This window comes from Penicillium digitatum, chromosome 1 (genome assembly GCF_016767815.1).
Source record: "Penicillium digitatum chromosome 1, complete sequence".
Classification (NCBI taxonomy): Eukaryota; Fungi; Ascomycota; class Eurotiomycetes; order Eurotiales; family Aspergillaceae; genus Penicillium; species Penicillium digitatum.
The window spans coordinates 6,250,047-6,268,107 of record NC_089384.1 but is presented as its reverse complement, the minus strand read 5'-3'; the positions used below and the strand labels follow the sequence as shown (position 1 = coordinate 6,268,107).

The window sequence follows — 18,061 nt, the reverse complement described above, 5'->3', positions numbered from 1 at the left end:
TCTGATCCCATTTAATTACAACGTGTCTCATCACATCGAGCCAGCTGGGTGTTGAGAATTCGACTTCGGCAGTCTCCCAGGAGTCCAACGAAGCGGCGACTATGGTCTTAGCATGTTCCAATTCGTTCCAATTATTCTTGCTGGGTAAAAAGGACACGAATGACATGACAATGTGGCCATTCGGCCATCACATTTGAACATTTACACATGTGCTGCAACAGCAGCATCCTCTCTAATTACAAAGATTGTATGCTTTTTTCTTCCGGTCCCTAGTAGATAGGGATGCAACAACACCCAGACCCTGAATGCACGTCAACCATGTCGAGAGAAAAAGGAAGATATAATACATAATTTGAATGAAGATTATGAGGGGAATGGAGAGTGTGAGATGACTCAAACAAAATAAAAAAAAAACACAAGCGGCCATGGCGACCGCACAGATTTTGAGATCACGAAGCGAGTATCTCACAGATAGCGCTTCTCGGAGATTTCTTCGTAGCATTGTACATGGTCACCGGGTACGAAATCTGTCCAGTTTTCGAAAGCGATTCCGCATTCTGTGTCCTTGCGCATTTCGGTGACGTCTTTCTTGACGTTTTTAAGGGAAACCATTGTGCCTATTGTGGAAAGTTAGTCTGGTCCAAACAATTCGTGTTGAGCTGCTTGTGATATGCTTACCATCATAGACTGTCTCCTCCCCGCGAAGCACCCTGACCTTGCGAGTTTTGTTGATGATACCGTTACGCACACGACTTCCAGCAATGGCCGTCTTTTCACGTCCCTTGACAGTGATCTCGAACACCTGCTGGATCTCGGCCTCTCCAGTCACACGCATAGTGACCGTCGGCGGCAGTTTTTCACTGAGAATGGCCTTGATGTCATCAATCAGTTTGTAAATGATGTTGTGATCCAGAATCTCAACGCCCTCAGTCTCTGAAATGCGCATTATATTAGGGTCGATGGCCTGGTTGAATGAGATAATCTTGCCCTTGGCACTGCCAGCATGTTCGATATCGAATTCACTGACAGGGCCAACACCAGAACGGATGATGTTGGCAAAGACTTCGTTGGTACCGATTGCTGCAACGGAGTTCAACACCGCTTCCACCGAACCGTCCACATCGCCCTTCAGGATGAAATTGACTGACTTTGGGCCGGTTGGTTCAACTTCCTTTGTTGTCTCTTCCTCTTCTTTCTCGCGCCTGCGCTTCTCGAGAAGTTCACGGCGAGCCTCATTGATGGCAACCATATCGACACCCATCTTCTGGGTATCAGACTTCTCTAAGCGGTAATCCACAACGTCCTTGGCTTTCTGCTCAGTTGGTGCCTGTAAGAGCTCGGTGCCAGCACCTGGCTGCTCTCTCCAACCATCGATCTCGACGGGCATTCCAGGCGTGGCTTCACTGATGGTCACACCGGCTTCATTCCGGAGAGTGCGGACACGAGCCCACGCGGTACCGGCAACGACGATATCGCCTGATCGCAGGGTTCCACGTCGAATCAGAACGGATGCTACGCGACCATAACTCTTTGTAGAGGCCTCGATGACCCAGCCTTCGACGTTACAGGTGGTTGCTGCGCGATGGTCGAGCATTTCCGAGAGCGCGACGATTGCTTCTTCCAATTCAACCATTCCTTGTCCGGTCTTGCCGCTGACACCGATGGCCTGAACGTCACCTCCGTAGTCCTCCACATGGATACCATGAACAGAAAGGTCACCCTTCACTCGATCAGGGTTGTTGCCCTCCTTGTCAATTTTGCTGATGGCGACAATGACGGGAACTTTGGCTTGGGTGGCGTGCTTGATCGCCTCGATGGTTTGCGGCTTGACACTGTCATCCGCGGCAACCACAAGCACCACAATATCGGTCACGTCGGCACCTCGGCGACGCATTTCCAAGAACGCAGAATGACCGGGAGTATCAAGGAATGTAATAGCTTTTCCAGAAGGCATCATGACGGAGAATGCACCAATGTGCTGGGTGATACCACCATGTTCAGAAGCTGCCACCGATGAATTACGCAGCCAATCTAAGATCGTGGTTTTGCCATGATCAACGTGACCCATAATAGTGACCACAGGTGGCCGAGATGGCAGATCAGATGTGTCCTCTAGTTCAGGGGCGGCGTATAGATCTTCCTTGCCACTGTCGAAAATGGCCTCATAGTTGAATTCGGCTGCCACCAATCCGGCAGTTTCTGCATCGAGAATATCCCTGTACGTGATTTCCTCGAAGCCCATCTCCTCCATTCGCTGCACAAATTGCGCCGGTCGGACGCCAATAACATCGGCCAAGTTGCTAATACTGATGAATTCAGGCAGGTAGAGAGGAGCTGGTGCTGCCAGCGCGGCGGCCTTCTTTGCAGCCCTTTGGGCGTCCTTTTCTTTCTGCTGGCGTCTCCGCTCTATGCGGAGACGCTCGCGATCTTCGGGGTCAAAGTCGGCCCCATCAGACTCGGTCTCACGTCCTTTGCGTCCATCACGGCGCTTCATAAGCATAGGCTTCGGTGGCGGCTGTTCTTGTGCCTCTAGATTTTCTAGTTGCTCCAGTGCAGACATATCCCAAGACCATTGGTTCTTCTTGAAAGCCTCCTTTGTTCCGGGTCGGTCAGATTCCTCTGAATGGCGCTCTGTGGTTTCTTTTGTACTCGGCTGAGTGTCTTGTTCCAAATCAGACAAAATTGAATCCCCTAATTGCTGAAACTTTCTAGTGTGCCCAGAAGGGGATTGGAACTGTTTGAACTGTGAAGAACCGGGAGAATCGCTATACTCTCTAGTTATTCGGAACTTTGGCTGGGCGTCGCCAGGCCGAGAGGTTTTGCAGAATGGACACACTTGCTTCGTGGCGAAAACATGTTTCATACACTGAGGGCAGTTCCAGTCTTTGTGGGCCATTGGATGGTCCCTGGTCGCTCTGCTCAAAAGTTGGCCCTGGAATCTGTTTTGAGTCTTTTCAGGTGCGAATGGGTTTTCTTCTTCGAACGCCGTTTTCTTTCCTCGGTTGGACGGATTTCTCTCTTGATTCCGTGATGTTCCTTTCGGCCTCATGTAGCTACCTGAATTCTCTTCTTTGAACGGATTCTTCTCTTGAGTGGACGGGCTCCTCTCTTGACTCCGCGCAGTTCCCTTGGGCCATCTCATGTAGCTACCTGAGCTCTCTTCTTTAAATGGATTCTTCTCTTGAGTGGACGGATTTCTCCCTTGATTCCGTGGGGTTTCTCTTGGCCACCTCGGGTAGCCACCTGGCTTCTCTTCTTCAAACGGGTTCTTCTCCTGGATGGACGAGTTCCTCTGCTGGTTCCGTGGCGTTTCTCTTGATGCTCTGTAGGCATCTTGATTCTCCCGAGGGCCCACGCGCCGCACGTACGGTTTTCTCTGTTGGTTTGATTCCCCCAAGTTCCATTGCCGATTTGACAGTTCCCGCCTCCGTTGCAGTGGTTCAGGTGCTGACGGCGGCGGTTGACTATTGGTGATAAGGGTTTGGCGCATCGCTTGTTCTGCGAAAGTCAAGCCCGCCGATGGCGTGGATTGTTTAGGGCCCCATCGACTGCCAAACTTGGACTTCGCTGGCGCCGGATCTGAAGCAGTCCCATCATTATTTCCAGTCGACGGATCCGACGAGTTCCAACGCGTCGCGGACAACCGTAAGGTCCGTCGAACTGTGAGAGCTGTTAAAGTGGGTGTTCGGTGGGCTGAATTCGACCACTCAGCCCGACGCGATAGCTGTAGTTTGAGTTAGATACTGTCGCAACACTCCACAACTGCGAACTTACTCTGCAGACTGGCCGACGATGCATCATTCATTAGTTTATCCACATCTGGATCCGTCAACTTTTTTACATTTCCAGAAGTTCGAAAGGATGAGCTTATGTCACTGATTATGTCAGCCATGGGGATCAAAATGCTTAGATAAGGCGATCACCGGGAAGTCACGTGCCTCGGCATCCTCATCGAATCAGAGGGCAGATGGCGCCATGGCGATAAGCGGGCTGGATATAAAGTCTGGAGTCTCCAGATTGAGTCCCTGTCTCTACTTTTGGTCGTTGCAGTTGTGTTCTTTAAAAAATGGAGACTGAGGTAATCGACAGTCTGGACAAGGGCGGTGGTGCCCTCCGCACTATCAAAGATTTGGCCGCGGGCGCAGCGGGTGGAATGGCCCAGGTTCTCCTCGGTATGTGTGCACCCTTCTTGATTGGAATGAATTCCACGGGAAAGCCATGGGCATCGCGAGATGAGAATCTTTCCATAAGTGGTGGTTTCTTGGGGAAATACTTAAAAATACAAAACTAAAGCAATTGCTAACAAGAAACTAGGACAACCCTTTGGTATGTGATTTGCCTGAAGCATATCTCAGGAGGCATTGGTTAACAACTTGGCAGACATTGTCAAGGTGCGCTTGCAAACTACCACTCAGTACAAAAGTGCGCTAGATTGCGCAACCCAGATCTTCAAGAAGGAAGGTCCCACGGCCTTCTATAAGGGCACACTGACCCCGCTCATTGGCATCGGTGCTTGCGTGAGTTACCCCCGCGCCAAGGCCCACTATTGACAATTCTTCTAACAAACCAATCCAGGTGTCTGTCCAGTTTGGTGCATATCACGAAGCGCGTCGGCGATTGGAAGAGCTGAATAAGAAGAAATATGCCGACTCGGCCCTTTCTTACACCCAGTACTACATGGCTGGTTCATTCGCGGGTCTCACCAACTCCGTGCTATCAGGCCCAATTGAGCATGTGCGTATTCGCCTGCAGGCACAGCCGCACGGTGCCGGCCGTCTTTACTCAGGCCCTATCGACTGCGTGAACAAGCTGGCCGCACAGGGCGGTGCCCTCCGCGGTATCTACCGTGGCCAGGCGGTAACTCTTCTCCGTGAGGCCCAGGCTTACGGTGCCTGGTTCATGGCCTTCGAGTTCATGATGAACCAAGATGCCAAGCGTAACAATGTCAGACGTGAAGATCTCTCTAAGGCAAAGATTGCTATTTACGGTGGTCTGGCTGGTGAGGTCCTGTGGCTCTCCAGCTACCCGTTCGATGTTATCAAGAGTAAGATGCAGACCGATGGATTTGGTGCGGAACAAAAGTTCAGCAACATGCGCGACTGCTTCAAGAAGACTTATGCCCTTGAGGGTCTTGGTGGTTTCTGGAAGGGTATTGGTCCTACTCTGCTGAGAGCTATGCCGGTTTCTGCCGGAACATTCCTGACGTATGTTTGCCCTTTACTTGGCTCTCTTGTGGTGCTTGTGTTTCTAGGATTCCAGCTAATACCTTCCCTCAGTGTCGAGTTGGCTATGCAGGCACTCGGTTAAAGGTCCAGTTAAGGTCCATTTTATGATGAAAGTTGATGCATTCGGTTTTTGTTCGGTTTCACTTCAATTCTTTGATATCCAGGGCTCGGTAAATACCCCACAGTTGGATGGAGGCCCACCACAAAAGTGAACGGCTTTTCAAAGCTTATAGAGATCTATATCCATGTCTGACCTTTCGTAATTGTGAGAACCGATATACGCATGCCGTGTTTACAATAAACCAAGTTAAAGTTCTTGCGATACTAGTTGGAACCCCCCCCCCCCCCCCCCAGCAGGGGAAATCAACTAAAATCCAAACAAGCAAAGTTCTTCTTAGAGGCGAAATACTCCAACAAAAACCATAAAACATCTGCCTGTGCCTCGATTAACTCCAGAGCGGGGCATGTAGGGCTACTGGCAGGGACAGCCCAACACTCTTCGAAAGCTGATGTCTTTGAAGTCAACTGTAGTCACAAAAACCAGACATATATCGGCACATTGTGTGTCTTGAATAACTTGAAATTAAAGAAGCAGCCCAAACATACATAATTATAGGTTTGGTATTCTTCCCATAGAGTCTGATTGTATGCATCTTAAGTGATTTAGAAATGGACAGAAGAGGTTGATGTTTGTTTGACGCCTGAGGCACACAGCCTCGGCAGGCAAACCCTGATGTCATCTGTCCAGGTCATCGCCAACTTTTCCTGCTTCGGCCTTCCCAATTGCTCTAACTATGCTCTGTGGTCATATTTGAATGTGCCATTGAATCCTCATTGTGTAATTCACAATATACCATTCCATTTCCATTTCCATTTGCTCGAATCTCACCCTATGCATACAACCATGGCCACAGCCACTGCGCGGCCTGTCACCCTCCTTTCGAATGTTCTTCTCATATACCCTGCAACATTACTACTCGGGTCTTTGTACTCAACTATCTCCCCAACAGCACGCCATTCCAGAGATTTGTCCGACTCTTACCCACAGCCTGCAAGCCCTCTGGCCCCATCCCTGGCTGCCGAGCTGCACCTCTCCGAAAGCCCTGTCAACTACTTCGCCCGAAAGAATAATATCTTCAATCTCTACTTTGTAAAGATCGGATGGTTATGGACCACTGCCGCCTTTGTTTCGCTCCTCATATTCCAACCCCTCTACTCTTCATCTCGCCGGGAATCCTCCTCACAACAAGAAGCACGTTTCCGACGCACCCTGCAAGCCATTCTGCGCTATGCACTCACGACAACAGTATGGTATCTCGCAACACAATGGTTTTTTGGGCCGGCAATCGTTGATCGCGGTTTTGTGGCCACGGGTGGCAAATGTGAACAGGCTCTCGAGGAAGTCGGGAAGATGGCCGCTGGGCAGAGTAGCCCAACCGGCCTAGAAACGCTTTTCACAGCGGCGACGTGCAAAAATGCCGGTGGTGCATGGAGGGGTGGACATGATATCAGTGGACATGTGTTGATGCTGGTCCTAGCCACAGGACTTCTCGTATTTGAGGCTGTCGGGGCTAGCGCACCCGCACCCGCATGTTTATCACATTCTGGTTCCACTGGGGATGCGGGACGTGAGCGCAAGGCAAGCGATGCTGATAGCACTTCGGTCATTGATTCAACTGAGGCTGGCGGGTTCGCAAGGACGTGGTCACTCCGCTTTGTTTGGGGTGTTGTTGGCCTGGATTGGTGGATGCTGTTCATGACCTCGATTTGGTTTCACACCTGGTTAGAAAAGGCAAGTGCATTTTTGGGCAAAACCCTACCATTATCAAATGTTCCTCTTGGCTAACGTCTCCTCCAGTGGTCTGGTCTATCCATTGCTTTGAGTGCTGTGTATGCCATCTATATTCTTCCACGACGGGTAGCACCATTAAGGGACGTGGTTGGACTGCCGGGAGTATAGAGCTCTGTTTTGTCTGCGAGATCTGCTTTCTCAGCAGCTGTGAATATGCCGAGTGTTAATAATAGATTGCAATGTTCTTCGGCATGAAGAGATGCTCAAGTCGTCTTCATCCAGACGTTCAACCCCGAGGTCATACATGGAAAAGTTGTCTGTACGTTTTCATGCTTTGGCTGTCATGAAGCATTCTCCTCTCGGACCTATTCGTAGATAAGTTACTTTGTAGAGTGGAAAGTCCGGAATGTCTACTCTGTTTTCTAGTCATTCTGGCTTTAACACTGAGAAGCGTGTCCTAACTTTTAGTAGAAACGTACTTGTGAAGACTCTCTGGCAGACATTTTCTATTTCTCTTCTTTCCATTCTTTCTCGGACCTTCGGGCCCTGATCAACTCCAAGGACTGCTTGTCCGACTCCATTGTCGTTGTAGAACAGGTGTATCTATCCATTCCAAGAAAATGCTCGTACCAAAAAGAAACCTTTTAATCTCTACCTTGAGATCACGTATGATTTTGTTCACTGCTAGGATGTTGGTGTTGGTTCCTGTCCCAGGAATCCAGCTTGAAATGCTGGAATTGACATGTCAAAATACCGAACTCATTATAGGGTCTCGTTTGACTTACCTCCTGGCATCAACGCCGACGCATACATCACCCGCGTGATAGGCCTCAAGTCCTCTGGTGTCAGATCATCGGATATGGATAATTGCATGTATGGATCCCAAGCGGCAATGATGGCATCAGAGTAGCATTTCAAATCAACTGTGCGTTCTTTTTCCGCGTTCACCTCTGACTGGCATTGAATGCCCATGCAGGTTCCAAATTCGCGAAAGGCCAATCGAAATCGGATATTGCGCTCCAGATATTGATTGATCTCGAACAGATTGTCTGACATCATCCTCAGTCAGCTTGTTGCTTCCCTGCCCTATGTTGCTTCCCGGGCATTGATACAAGGGCGACTAACATATTTGCTCGAAACATTTCCCCGCCAGGTCAGCAGCCCAGCGCTCTCGTCCGGAAAACCAATGTGCCGTCCATAAAGTCATGCCCAGATCCAGGGGATCACTTGAAACAAAGTGCTCTCCTTTTCGCTCCATCGTGCGTCTGTAGTCATCTATCTCCTCGGCCAAGAATGCACCGTCGCCTGCTTCCATGGCTGTGTCTTGTAGGAGTCGAAACACAACAAAGCCGTCAATCGGATCAAGATTACCCTCTGACTTGACCATAGGCTCTGTCAGATCCATGTTCATTTTCCATATCATTCTCGGTCGAGCTGCCGCGCGATCAACAAAGAACTTTGGGTGTATCGCTTTTGCCAGCTCTATAGCTTGCCTGTTGTACCTCAAATCTCCCGAGGCTTTGGCCATCCGGTTTAACGCGAACATCCAAACCGTTAGATAATGATGGTACTGCCCATCACCATCTGGACCGCGAGCATCTGTCTTGCCGATCCTCAATCCACCGCTCAGCGGGTTCGCGTCTGTTGCTCCCGGCAGTCTTGAGCGGCCGTCCCGATTCCTACCTAGAACGTCATGGACAGTCTCAATCAGACGAGCAGCTAGCATTAGATAACGGTCGTCGCCAATGGTGTCATTGCCGGTTCGCTTATACTCGTTGTGCATTGTGAGAAAGTTAACAACACCAAAGGCGTCTGTCCATAGGTATCGCCCCCGATGACCGCCTGATTTCGGTGGTGGAGTCCAGGTCTTTGGGTCTTCAATGCTGCTAAATCTCCCATAAAGAGATTCCATAGCTTGTCCAAACCGATCTAGGCGCGGTGACGGACTGCTGATTGGGAGAGCCATTCTCGAGGTATAACCCTTCAGATCAGGACGGGCATGTGTGTAGTTGCCGGGGTAGATGATTGCTGGTCTAGTGTCCTGTTTGGATAATCGCAACCTGGACCACTGCATACGTTATAGATTTTCCTTCTCAAGTGTCATTTATTCTACTGTCGTCGGAATCGAAGCATTGTGGTTTGCCTTCGATGAAGTCATGGTGACCGTTTAGCTGCCGAGATGTGAACAATTCGCTGGGAAAAGTCCCCCGAAACAATGAGTATATGCTGTATTGATGAAAGAAGAATAGAAATGCCGTGGCTAATCTCTGGCGTTCCAGGACTCGACATGTTCATCTGTGTGAGATGTTCTGCGTGAAGATATCCCAAACACGGCTTGACCATCCATGCGCCTGGCGTCTATATTCCGAACTACTAAAAAGATGTCTCAACTACAGGAGCTTTTCAACTCAGCAGTGCAACCCCTGCCTGCAATCGAGGACAAGAGCTTCGCCTCACACTTTGATACCTTCGCGGGCAACCAAGTGATTCTTCTAGGCGATGGCAGTCATGGAACATCTGAGTTCTATTCTGCACGCGCAGAGATCACTAAGCGACTCATTGAACGACACGGCTATACCATGGTCGCGGTCGAGGCTGACTGGCCAGATGCAGAGGCCATTGACCGATATGTGCGCTTGCGTCCAGGCCCAAAGGCGCAAATTGGAGGCAGTGCGAAAGGGTATGAACCATTCAAACGATTTCCCACCTGGATGTGGAGGAACTCAGAGATGCAACAGCTAGTTGAATGGATGCGCGATCGAAACAAGGGCCTCCCACCCGAGCAAAGAGCCGGGTTCTACGGGCTGGACCTGTACAGCATGGGTGCCTCCATCGGTGCTGTGATCGACTATTTGGACCGGGTAGACCCACAGGCAAGCAAGCAAGCACGCCAGCGGTATGGTTGTCTAGAGCCTTGGGTCGACGATCCCACTTCATATGGTCTAGCATCCCTTCGAGGTATGGAAGACTGTGAAGGCCCAGTGATGAAGATGCTTGGAGACCTTTTGGCGCGACGGCTGGAATACATGGGCTCGCGGGATGGTGATGAATACCACAGCGGCGAACAGAATGCCCACCTGGTTCGTGACGCGGAGAAGTACTACAAAGCAATGTACTACAGCTCAGCAAGTTCCTGGAACCTGCGCGATATGCATATGTTTGAAACCTTGGAACGCCTTTTAAAGCACAATGAAGGAGAGAAAGCCATTGTTTGGGCACACAATTCCCACGTTGGGGATGCGCGTTATACAAGCATGGGCTTTCGTCGTAAGGAGCTCAACATCGGGCAACTATGTCGTGAGCGACTGGGACGCGAGAACGTGACCATTCTTGGATGCGGAACTCACACTGGCACTGTCGCAGCCGCCCATGAATGGGATGATGATATGGAGGTCATGTCCGTCCGTCCCTCGCGGGACGACAGTTGGGAGATTGTGGCCCATGATACTGGGGTACCACGCTTCGTGCTCGACCTGCGTCAGGATCGCATAGATCCCACTCTGCGCTCAGCTATCGCTGCTGAGCAACGCCTGCAACGTTTCATTGGTGTCATCTACCGCCCTGATACAGAGCGTGCCTCGCACTATTCGCAAGCCTTCCTTCATAAACAGTTTGATGGTTATGTTTGGTTTGATAAGACCCAGGCTGTTCAACCTTTGGAGGTCATCCAGCCCGACACGCCGCTTGGAAAGGGCGAAACTTATCCATTCGGACTCTAGTGATACACTTCTGTTGTTGGCCACAAATTCAAATTGGTGTTTCCCCCACATCTTTGTCTCTTGATGCTATTTTTCTTTGGTATGCCTAATCATTGCAGGAGCCATAGCTCTTTCTGGCAATTTCGACCAGGGCAAACTGGACGAAGCGAAGGGAATGTTTAAGCGGGCTAGAAACTTGGCAATGAAGTTTTTTATGAGTCGATAACTTGTCTCGCTTCACCGGGATCACCCCCTTGAGCCTTCATATTTTTATTGAAATGACGTGCTGCCTTCGTCTCTGAGCTGTTGTACTCCACTGGCTTCGGTATGTTGCGTTTCTTATCCTGACATCTCTCCACTGTGATGTTCGGAAAAAGATTAGAAAACTTGTTGCCCAGACTCATTTGACCCATACTCATCGTCAGCACTTGGCTTTATCTGATAACTTGGATTTCGTACTTTTTCTGGCAAGATCTCAAGGTGAAAAAAATCAAGCAGCAAGTGCATGGTGTGCACCTAAGATAAGAGCGCCATGCTGTCGTGTGCGGCGTTTTTATAGTGACAGTTTGGACAACGAAGATCTATTGGTCAAGCATACTTGTGTGCTCATAGACTTCCTTCGTGTTCCAGTAATTTAAAAAAAAAGTTGGACCAAGGAGTTTTTTAGAAGTCTTCTTTCTTTGTTTTCTCTCACGGTTGTTAATTTGGAAAAAAAAAAAAAGAAATGTGTAGCAGTAAACTATAGAGCAGTGGTGAAAAGGATACTTCCTATAAGAGGGTTTTCCAACAGGTGAGATGGGATATTTGGATTGTTAAATAGATAGATAAATAGATATATGCATAGCTTTAGATGCTGTTGTGCGCATAGAATTTCAAACAGGTGAAAACATAACCTAGGCGACCACTCAACAATGTTGTCCGAACTGCCGCGTATCAATGATTATGGCGCAGTGGCTGGCCTTCTTGAGCTAGCCGCTGATATTTGACTGCCTTTCGTAGCACCATACCATTGCTCAGCTGATCAGTTTCCTGACGGAAGATCTCCTGCCACGGAGTATTAGCCGGAGCAGTGGGATATCCTTTGGCGCCCAATGCCTTCCTTCTTTGTTCAATCTCATCGTCGGTAATGAGCATATCAACCCGCCTTTTGCGCAAGTCAATGCGAAGTCTATCACCATCTTTCAAAATAGCAAGATTGCCTCCAGCCGCGGCCTCGGGGCTAGCATTCAAAATGGAAGGTGATCCAGATGTTCCCGATTGTCTACCATCCCCGATGCAGAAAAGTCCATCAATACCCTCTTTCAAGAGTCGGCCTGGTGGATGCATATTGACGACCTCCGCTGCTCCAGGATACCCGATAGGACCAACACCGCGCATTACCAGAATAGTTTTCTCATCAATATGTGGTGTATTTTCCAGGCGATCTTCGTAGTCTTCGGGTCCATCAAACACCACAACAGATCCTTCAAATGCCTCGGGGTCATCGGGGTTGGAGAGGTATCGCTTCCGGAATGCAGGTGAAATGACACAGGTCTTCATGATTGCAGAGTCGAAGAGATTACCCTTCAAATGAACAAATCCAGCATCTTTCATCAAAGGATCATCGTATGGTTTAATGACACGCCGATCCCATGAATGCTTCCCACGGACATTCTCAGCGAGAGTTTTGCCATTGCAAGTGAGCACATCGCCGTTCAGCTTGCCCTGGTCTAGTAGCTCAGCCATAATAGCCGGCAATCCTCCAGCGCGATAATATTCTTCGCCGAGATACTCCCCTGAAGGCTGCATATTCAACAGCAGCGGGATGGTAGATCCAAGAGTATCCCAATCATCCATGGATACCTCTATGCCTGCATGCTGCGCGATAGCGTTGATGTGGATAGGAGCATTCGTGCTACCGCCGATTGCGGCGTTCGCTACGATAGCATTCTCAAAAGCCTCACGTGTCATGAGATCACACGGCTTTCGGTCGGCCTCTACCATCTCCACAATCCGTTTGCCTGTTTCGTAGGCACATTGAGCTCTGTGACGATAGGCAGCGGGGATGGCGGCTGAGCCGGGGAGTGCCATTCCTAAGGACTCCGCGAGGGCATTCATGGTTGAGGCAGTTCCCATTGTATTGCAATGACCGACTGATGGAGTTCTAGAGTTTGTGTCAGATACTGCGGTCATCAACCAAATTAGACATTGCCTACCCTCGGGCGATGTAATCCATAAACTCATGTTCGTCGATGTCACCCGTGGCGAACAGCTCTCGCCCGTGCCACAGTACAGTGCCTGCTCCGGTCAAAGCTCCCTTGGAGTAGCCGTTGAGCATAGGTCCCACGTTCATGCAGATAGCCGGGATATTCTGAGAACATCAGCATGGATTTAGGAATCTCTCGGGTCTGATACCGACCACCGTAGCCGCAGCCATCAAACAGGCCGGAGTTGTCTTATCACACCCGGTAAGTAGCACAACACCATCAAGGAAATACCCCGTTAAGATCTCCACCAAGCCAAGATAAGCCAGATTGCGATCAAGGGTTGCAGTGGGCCGCCTCGATGTCTCCTGGATAGGATGTGTGGGGAACTCAAATGGAATCCCTCCAGCAGTTCTAATACCCTCACGAACACGCTTGGAGAGCTCTATATGATGGCGATTGCAAGGTGCAATATCCGAACCCGTCTGAGCAATCCCAATCATCGGCTTACCGGACATTAGCTCTTCTTTGGTGATACCGAAATTGAAATACCGCTCCATGTAGATCGCTGTCATACCGGGGTTGCTGCGGCAATCGAACCATGCGGACGAACGAAGTGTTCGTCCCGGTTGTTTGACGGTGACTTGGGCATTGTCTGCCCCGCTTGTGACTTTGATACGAGTCTCCAGCTCCTTATTGCGTCGTCGCAGGGCCTGCAGCTCACTTAGGCAGTCCTCGATGTTTAGTGATTGGGGTGCGTCATTGCTGCAACAGCCCTCGCAGGACTTCTTATCAGAACACGTCATAATGAGAGGCACTATAAATTGGGGAAGTGCGGGATAAACAATCCACCCACGGATTTAAGGATAATGGATTATATATAAAGAGCTTCCCAGTTGTGCGTTTAAAAAAAGCGGAGTGCTGTCGGAAGATACCTTGCAGGCCCATGGAGATGCACTTACAATTCGATGCCCCGCGTGATCACGGAGATAAGCCGAGAATTCTGCCGGGATGTAATGATCCGGACGTTGATCGTTGTGATTAACTTCTCTACTGCTTTCATTTCCAACTCACCACAAACTCATGAACACTGCAAGGATTAAAACTGCGGAAATACAGTGCTCGACAAGGGCCTCATCATAACGTCACATGGAGTGAGCCCGATTGTTCGTGTTCCAGATTTCCCAATCTTGGATTGATCAAACGTATATCGAACAGATTTGTTTTGATATGGTTAACCCACTAGAGAAAAGTTTTTTTTTTTTTTTACATAGGTGCCCTAAATGCAGGCGCACAAGTCAGGGCAGAAGGCTGGGATCTACTGTGGAGATGGAAAGCAGGTGAAGAAATATGTCGACTTGGGGGTTGACATGGTCAACGTTGTGACGGACGTTAATACTCTGACTTAGCTCGCTCACAAGTGAGATGGGGATTGCTAAAAAAAAACAGGTAGGACTTGCCTCTGGGTCTTACGGTAGCTAGTGCATCACATATGCCACCGAACCTTTTTTGGTTTCTTCTTTGGTCTCGCTATTGTTGATCGCGTAAATCACAAGGGCCCATGGATGAATATCGTGAGCGCATGATCATTCATACCAAAGAATTCCAGAAAAAGGGCGACTCTATATCAGCCTGATAACCTTGAGCGATTGCCTCAAGGTCCAGGTCAGACAGCTCTAAACTCATCAGCGAGGGTCCAAATTCAACTGCACAATCTGCGACGCCAGATTCTCTGGCAACGTTTATAGACGCATCTATGAGCATGTGCTCACTGGGAATAACCTTCCCAGAGACCCCTGGGCTTTCAGTGCGTGGGTTATCATCTGCAACACTGATCCCTAAGTGAAAAATCTACTTGTCCAAATTATCCCTGGCCTTTTCTGCTGTGGAATCGAGGCATCTGTGTTCCACAAGAATCCTTTGGCAAAGGGCCAGTCATTGGAACACAGTTGAGTTGCTCCCTTTCTGTGCAACAATCCATGCGTGATCCATGCGTGGATTGTTGCAATGATATCTGTGGCGTAAGAGAGCATAAACGGTGCATTGCTCAGAAAGAGGTGCTGCGAGTAGTCATGGAGGATCTGAACAATCTGATTCGCAGCTGCTGTACATACGTTCACTGACTCATGTGCAGTTGTTGAATTTATGGCCGCGTCATGGCCAATTTTTAGAGGTCAGTGGACCAATATGATGAACACATCGAATAGAGCTCTTTTCAGTGTGGTTAGCAGCCATCGATTACTCTTAATTGATGCAGGGAACATACACAAGACAGGCGGACTGAGGCAGGGGAACCGCCTGGTCTAGGAATGACAGATAGTCAAGCTGAAGTGACAAACTGTGGCGCCAGGTTCTCAGCTGTGACTTTCTTTCCTCCGAGAGATAAGAAGATTTGACTCTCGAGGTTCCGAATAAATCTCACAAAGAACACGTTCCACAATTGTTGTCAAATCGCATAAATTGGTGAGCAAAGAAACATTCAGTGATGGAACCACTCCTCGAGGGTTGATAGCCACGTATGTGATATCCTGAAAAGGTTCAAGCTCGTCATAGTCGTCCAGGAAGTCTAGTCAAGCTCTCAAGTTGGCACGGTTGAGAAGCGGAGGTCTTCTTAGGAAACGACACTGGATCTTATCAATTACGACCTGAGAAATTTGGGGTGATTCTTAGGACAATACTTAGTACAGGGAAATGATAGCTCACAGTATGCTCCCCAGAGAACTCGCGTTCGAATTTCGAGCTCCTCGGCAGGGATAGTATCCACAGCAGAAAGCACATGCAGACCAAGATCAATGAACATATTCAATGCATTTCCAGTGTATAGCCACGACAGACTCCGTTCATCACATCTGGGGAAAACAGCGCATTGGATGTAATCCGCAATGTCTGGAGAGTAGTAATCTCGCTCTTATCGAAGCAGTCTCGTAAAAGCTGCGTGAAACGTTGCCGGAACCTCCATTCTGCAGTCGAAATGTCATTTGAACCGGACCGAAGCTTCGGCCAGTCGCAGTGCTCTGGTGCTACGGAAATATCGCGTTCAAAAGCAGTTTGGAAAATCATGGTCCCTTGCAGTTCATATCTCGCAAAAGAAGCCGGCCGGTAAATATTCTGGGACGTGTAAAGCTTACGGCTCCAATGTATGGAGAGTAGATGTATGCCAATGTCAGGATCGATGCCATCAATGTCGAGTTTTCCGGCGGCAAGATTAAGTGGCTCTAGCTGTCCTTGATTTCAGAATTAGCGCTATAACCATCTTTGGTGTTGTCTGAGATCCGACTTGCTCTGTCTCGCTGTCTGGGAAAAGAGAAAATGCCGTGTTCCCTCTTCGTTCCATTGACCTGGTCTATTCTGCTCACTGTGTTTCGGACTCGTATCATCATACACTGTACTCGTTGGGCCGTGATACAATGGATGTGTTTCTGCGGTCGTTCTCCGGTACTTCTGAGGGTGATGTATCTCTTGTTGAAGTAGAGGGCGAGTCATTACGCGAAAGACCAATGCCTACTATTCTCGAGAAATACTACGGAGGACGTGGAGGATTTTTCGATGTAACAGAATGCTCCGGCTCCGATTGAACCCTTCTGGTAGAAGTGTTGTTGCTTCCTCGAAGCTGGGCATATTTCTGTCGAAGGCTTTCATTTTCTTGCTCTAATTCCGTAATGCGGTGGTTAGTAGACCCAAAAGCAAATCACGAGCAACTTGAAATTTGATTTCAGGTTTCTCATTTGAACTTGACTTATTCTGAGCCACGCCTGGGTGACACTCGATACTCTTGGCTAGACAACCCCCACATTGGGGCCTCTGGGCATCACACTTCATATACTTGTTTAATCCAAAAAAGAGCTCAAACCCCGTATCGAGGCGTGAAATAAGCACATTTTTCTGGCGATGACGCACACACGCTGCCGAATGGCTCCTTAGAGTCTCCTTAGAGTTGGCATTGTGCTTCAGGAAGTCTGGAAACTCATGTCTCATCTTTGGGATGCCTTTTCGATGACGTCAATCGTAGCACCAAACATGTTGTGCCCTAGTTCAGTCAATCGGGGATATTAGCTATTGAACACATGCAAAGACTATAAGACTTGGCACATCCAAGTAACGCTTCTGAGCTTAGCTCTTAAATTATTAGCAATCAAAGGGCCGCTAGTGAGAGCTTTTCTTAGCTACCATTGAAAGAAAAGTAACCCTTTTGCAAACGCCGCACTCAATGCAAACCATAAAAACTCCGACGAATGCACCAGCTCCCTGAGATTCAAACAAACGGCCAAAGGCAAGGGCCGCATACCAAGACCGGCCTAGACCCCAGGCCACGACGTCGAACACCCCGCCAACGAAAGGCAACTCTGCCAATCAGAAATATCGGACTTGCACCTCATAACCTCATCAAGGTCATTCAAAATGCACGCCGAGAAGTACTCGCATCACCAGTAACACCGTCAGGTCCATTCACCGCCCCACCCGTCGCAGCAACCACGCGATCAACCTCGCCGCGACACTCGGGCATAGCGCTGCGTATCTCGCGGGCCAGTACGTCGCGGAAGCTCGCAAATGCCTCACGCTTCCCGCGCAGGTCCTGATTCCCACGCTGCACAAGCTCAACGAACTCTCGCGTGTAAATATCCGGGTTGCGCGCCGAGTCGACGTAGTCAATTATCTCTGGTGGGAGCTGGATGCTGGCGAGAGAGGGATTGGAGGGGTCGGTACTTGTGTCTGGCTGGTTTTCTTGTGTTGGTGGGAGTTGAGTATGTGTTGACAAAGTTGAGAGGGCGATAGTTAGGTTTTTGCTGTAAGAAATTAGTTTGAGGTGGTGTGTAGGGTTGGGGTTTAGTTGTATTGCTTGTCGGGGAGTGTTTGCTCGAACGGGGCACCCTCATGGGCATGGAGGAATGGAGGAATGGAGGAATGGAGGGATCATGGGATGCCATTGTGGCTGACATACATCTTTCGTACAAGCTCCTGCTGTGTTTCTGGGCCTAGATAGCCGTGGACGGCAGATTGTATCTCGAAGAGGTGCTGGATCACATCTTTGAGGTCGTCTGCGTGAGAAATTAGCATGATAACTTTCAAAGCCACCCGCAGCTTGTAACTCACCATCGACCGTTTTCAAAGTCACTGGTGCCATGATCCAATAGATTGAAAAGAGATGCCGGGCTGAAAGTGAGG

General features: G+C 49.3%; 7 protein-coding genes across 7 annotated transcripts; 3 read left to right on the top strand and 4 right to left on the bottom strand.

Moving 5' to 3' along the window:
* Positions 1 to 465: 465 nt before the first annotated feature.
* On the bottom strand, positions 466 to 3,798 carry Pdw03_4482 (Mitochondrial translation initiation factor, putative; the record flags this gene model as incomplete). The annotated part of the gene is made up of 3 exons (XM_066100759.1): positions 466 to 617; positions 679 to 3,724; positions 3,775 to 3,798. The coding sequence occupies 3 exons, from the start codon at positions 3,796 to 3,798 to the stop codon at positions 466 to 468; spliced, it is 3,222 nt and encodes a 1,073-aa protein (XP_065956159.1).
* A 268-nt stretch (positions 3,799 to 4,066) lies between these two features.
* On the top strand, positions 4,067 to 5,307 carry Pdw03_4481 (Mitochondrial carrier protein (Ymc1), putative; the record flags this gene model as incomplete). The annotated part of the gene is made up of 5 exons (XM_014675614.1): positions 4,067 to 4,172; positions 4,315 to 4,326; positions 4,381 to 4,517; positions 4,576 to 5,204; positions 5,277 to 5,307. The coding sequence occupies 5 exons, from the start codon at positions 4,067 to 4,069 to the stop codon at positions 5,305 to 5,307; spliced, it is 915 nt and encodes a 304-aa protein (XP_014531100.1).
* Positions 5,308 to 6,129: 822 nt separating this feature from the next.
* Positions 6,130 to 7,185, top strand: Pdw03_4480 (Inositol phospholipid biosynthesis protein Scs3, putative; the record flags this gene model as incomplete). Its single annotated transcript, XM_014675615.1, has 2 exons — positions 6,130 to 7,017; positions 7,084 to 7,185. The coding sequence occupies 2 exons, from the start codon at positions 6,130 to 6,132 to the stop codon at positions 7,183 to 7,185; spliced, it is 990 nt and encodes a 329-aa protein (XP_014531101.1).
* A 516-nt stretch (positions 7,186 to 7,701) lies between these two features.
* On the bottom strand, positions 7,702 to 8,983 carry Pdw03_4479 (uncharacterized protein; the record flags this gene model as incomplete). The annotated part of the gene is made up of 3 exons (XM_014675616.1): positions 7,702 to 7,748; positions 7,803 to 8,066; positions 8,143 to 8,983. The coding sequence occupies 3 exons, from the start codon at positions 8,981 to 8,983 to the stop codon at positions 7,702 to 7,704; spliced, it is 1,152 nt and encodes a 383-aa protein (XP_014531102.1).
* A 415-nt stretch (positions 8,984 to 9,398) lies between these two features.
* Positions 9,399 to 10,736, top strand: Pdw03_4478 (Erythromycin esterase, putative; the record flags this gene model as incomplete). The annotated part of the gene is made up of 1 exon (XM_014675617.1): positions 9,399 to 10,736. The coding sequence occupies one exon, from the start codon at positions 9,399 to 9,401 to the stop codon at positions 10,734 to 10,736; it is 1,338 nt and encodes a 445-aa protein (XP_014531103.1).
* Positions 10,737 to 11,648: 912 nt separating this feature from the next.
* Pdw03_4477 (Dihydroxy-acid dehydratase) lies at positions 11,649 to 13,704 on the bottom strand (the record flags this gene model as incomplete). Its single annotated transcript, XM_014675618.1, has 3 exons — positions 11,649 to 12,858; positions 12,911 to 13,065; positions 13,114 to 13,704. 3 exons carry the CDS (start codon positions 13,702 to 13,704, stop codon positions 11,649 to 11,651), a joined length of 1,956 nt encoding a protein of 651 aa, XP_014531104.1.
* Positions 13,705 to 17,291: 3,587 nt separating this feature from the next.
* Pdw03_4476 (Mediator of RNA polymerase II transcription subunit 10) lies at positions 17,292 to 18,020 on the bottom strand (the record flags this gene model as incomplete). Its single annotated transcript, XM_014675620.1, has 3 exons — positions 17,292 to 17,682; positions 17,838 to 17,934; positions 17,990 to 18,020. The coding sequence occupies 3 exons, from the start codon at positions 18,018 to 18,020 to the stop codon at positions 17,292 to 17,294; spliced, it is 519 nt and encodes a 172-aa protein (XP_014531106.1).
* Between the last annotated feature and the right edge of the window lie 41 nt (positions 18,021 to 18,061).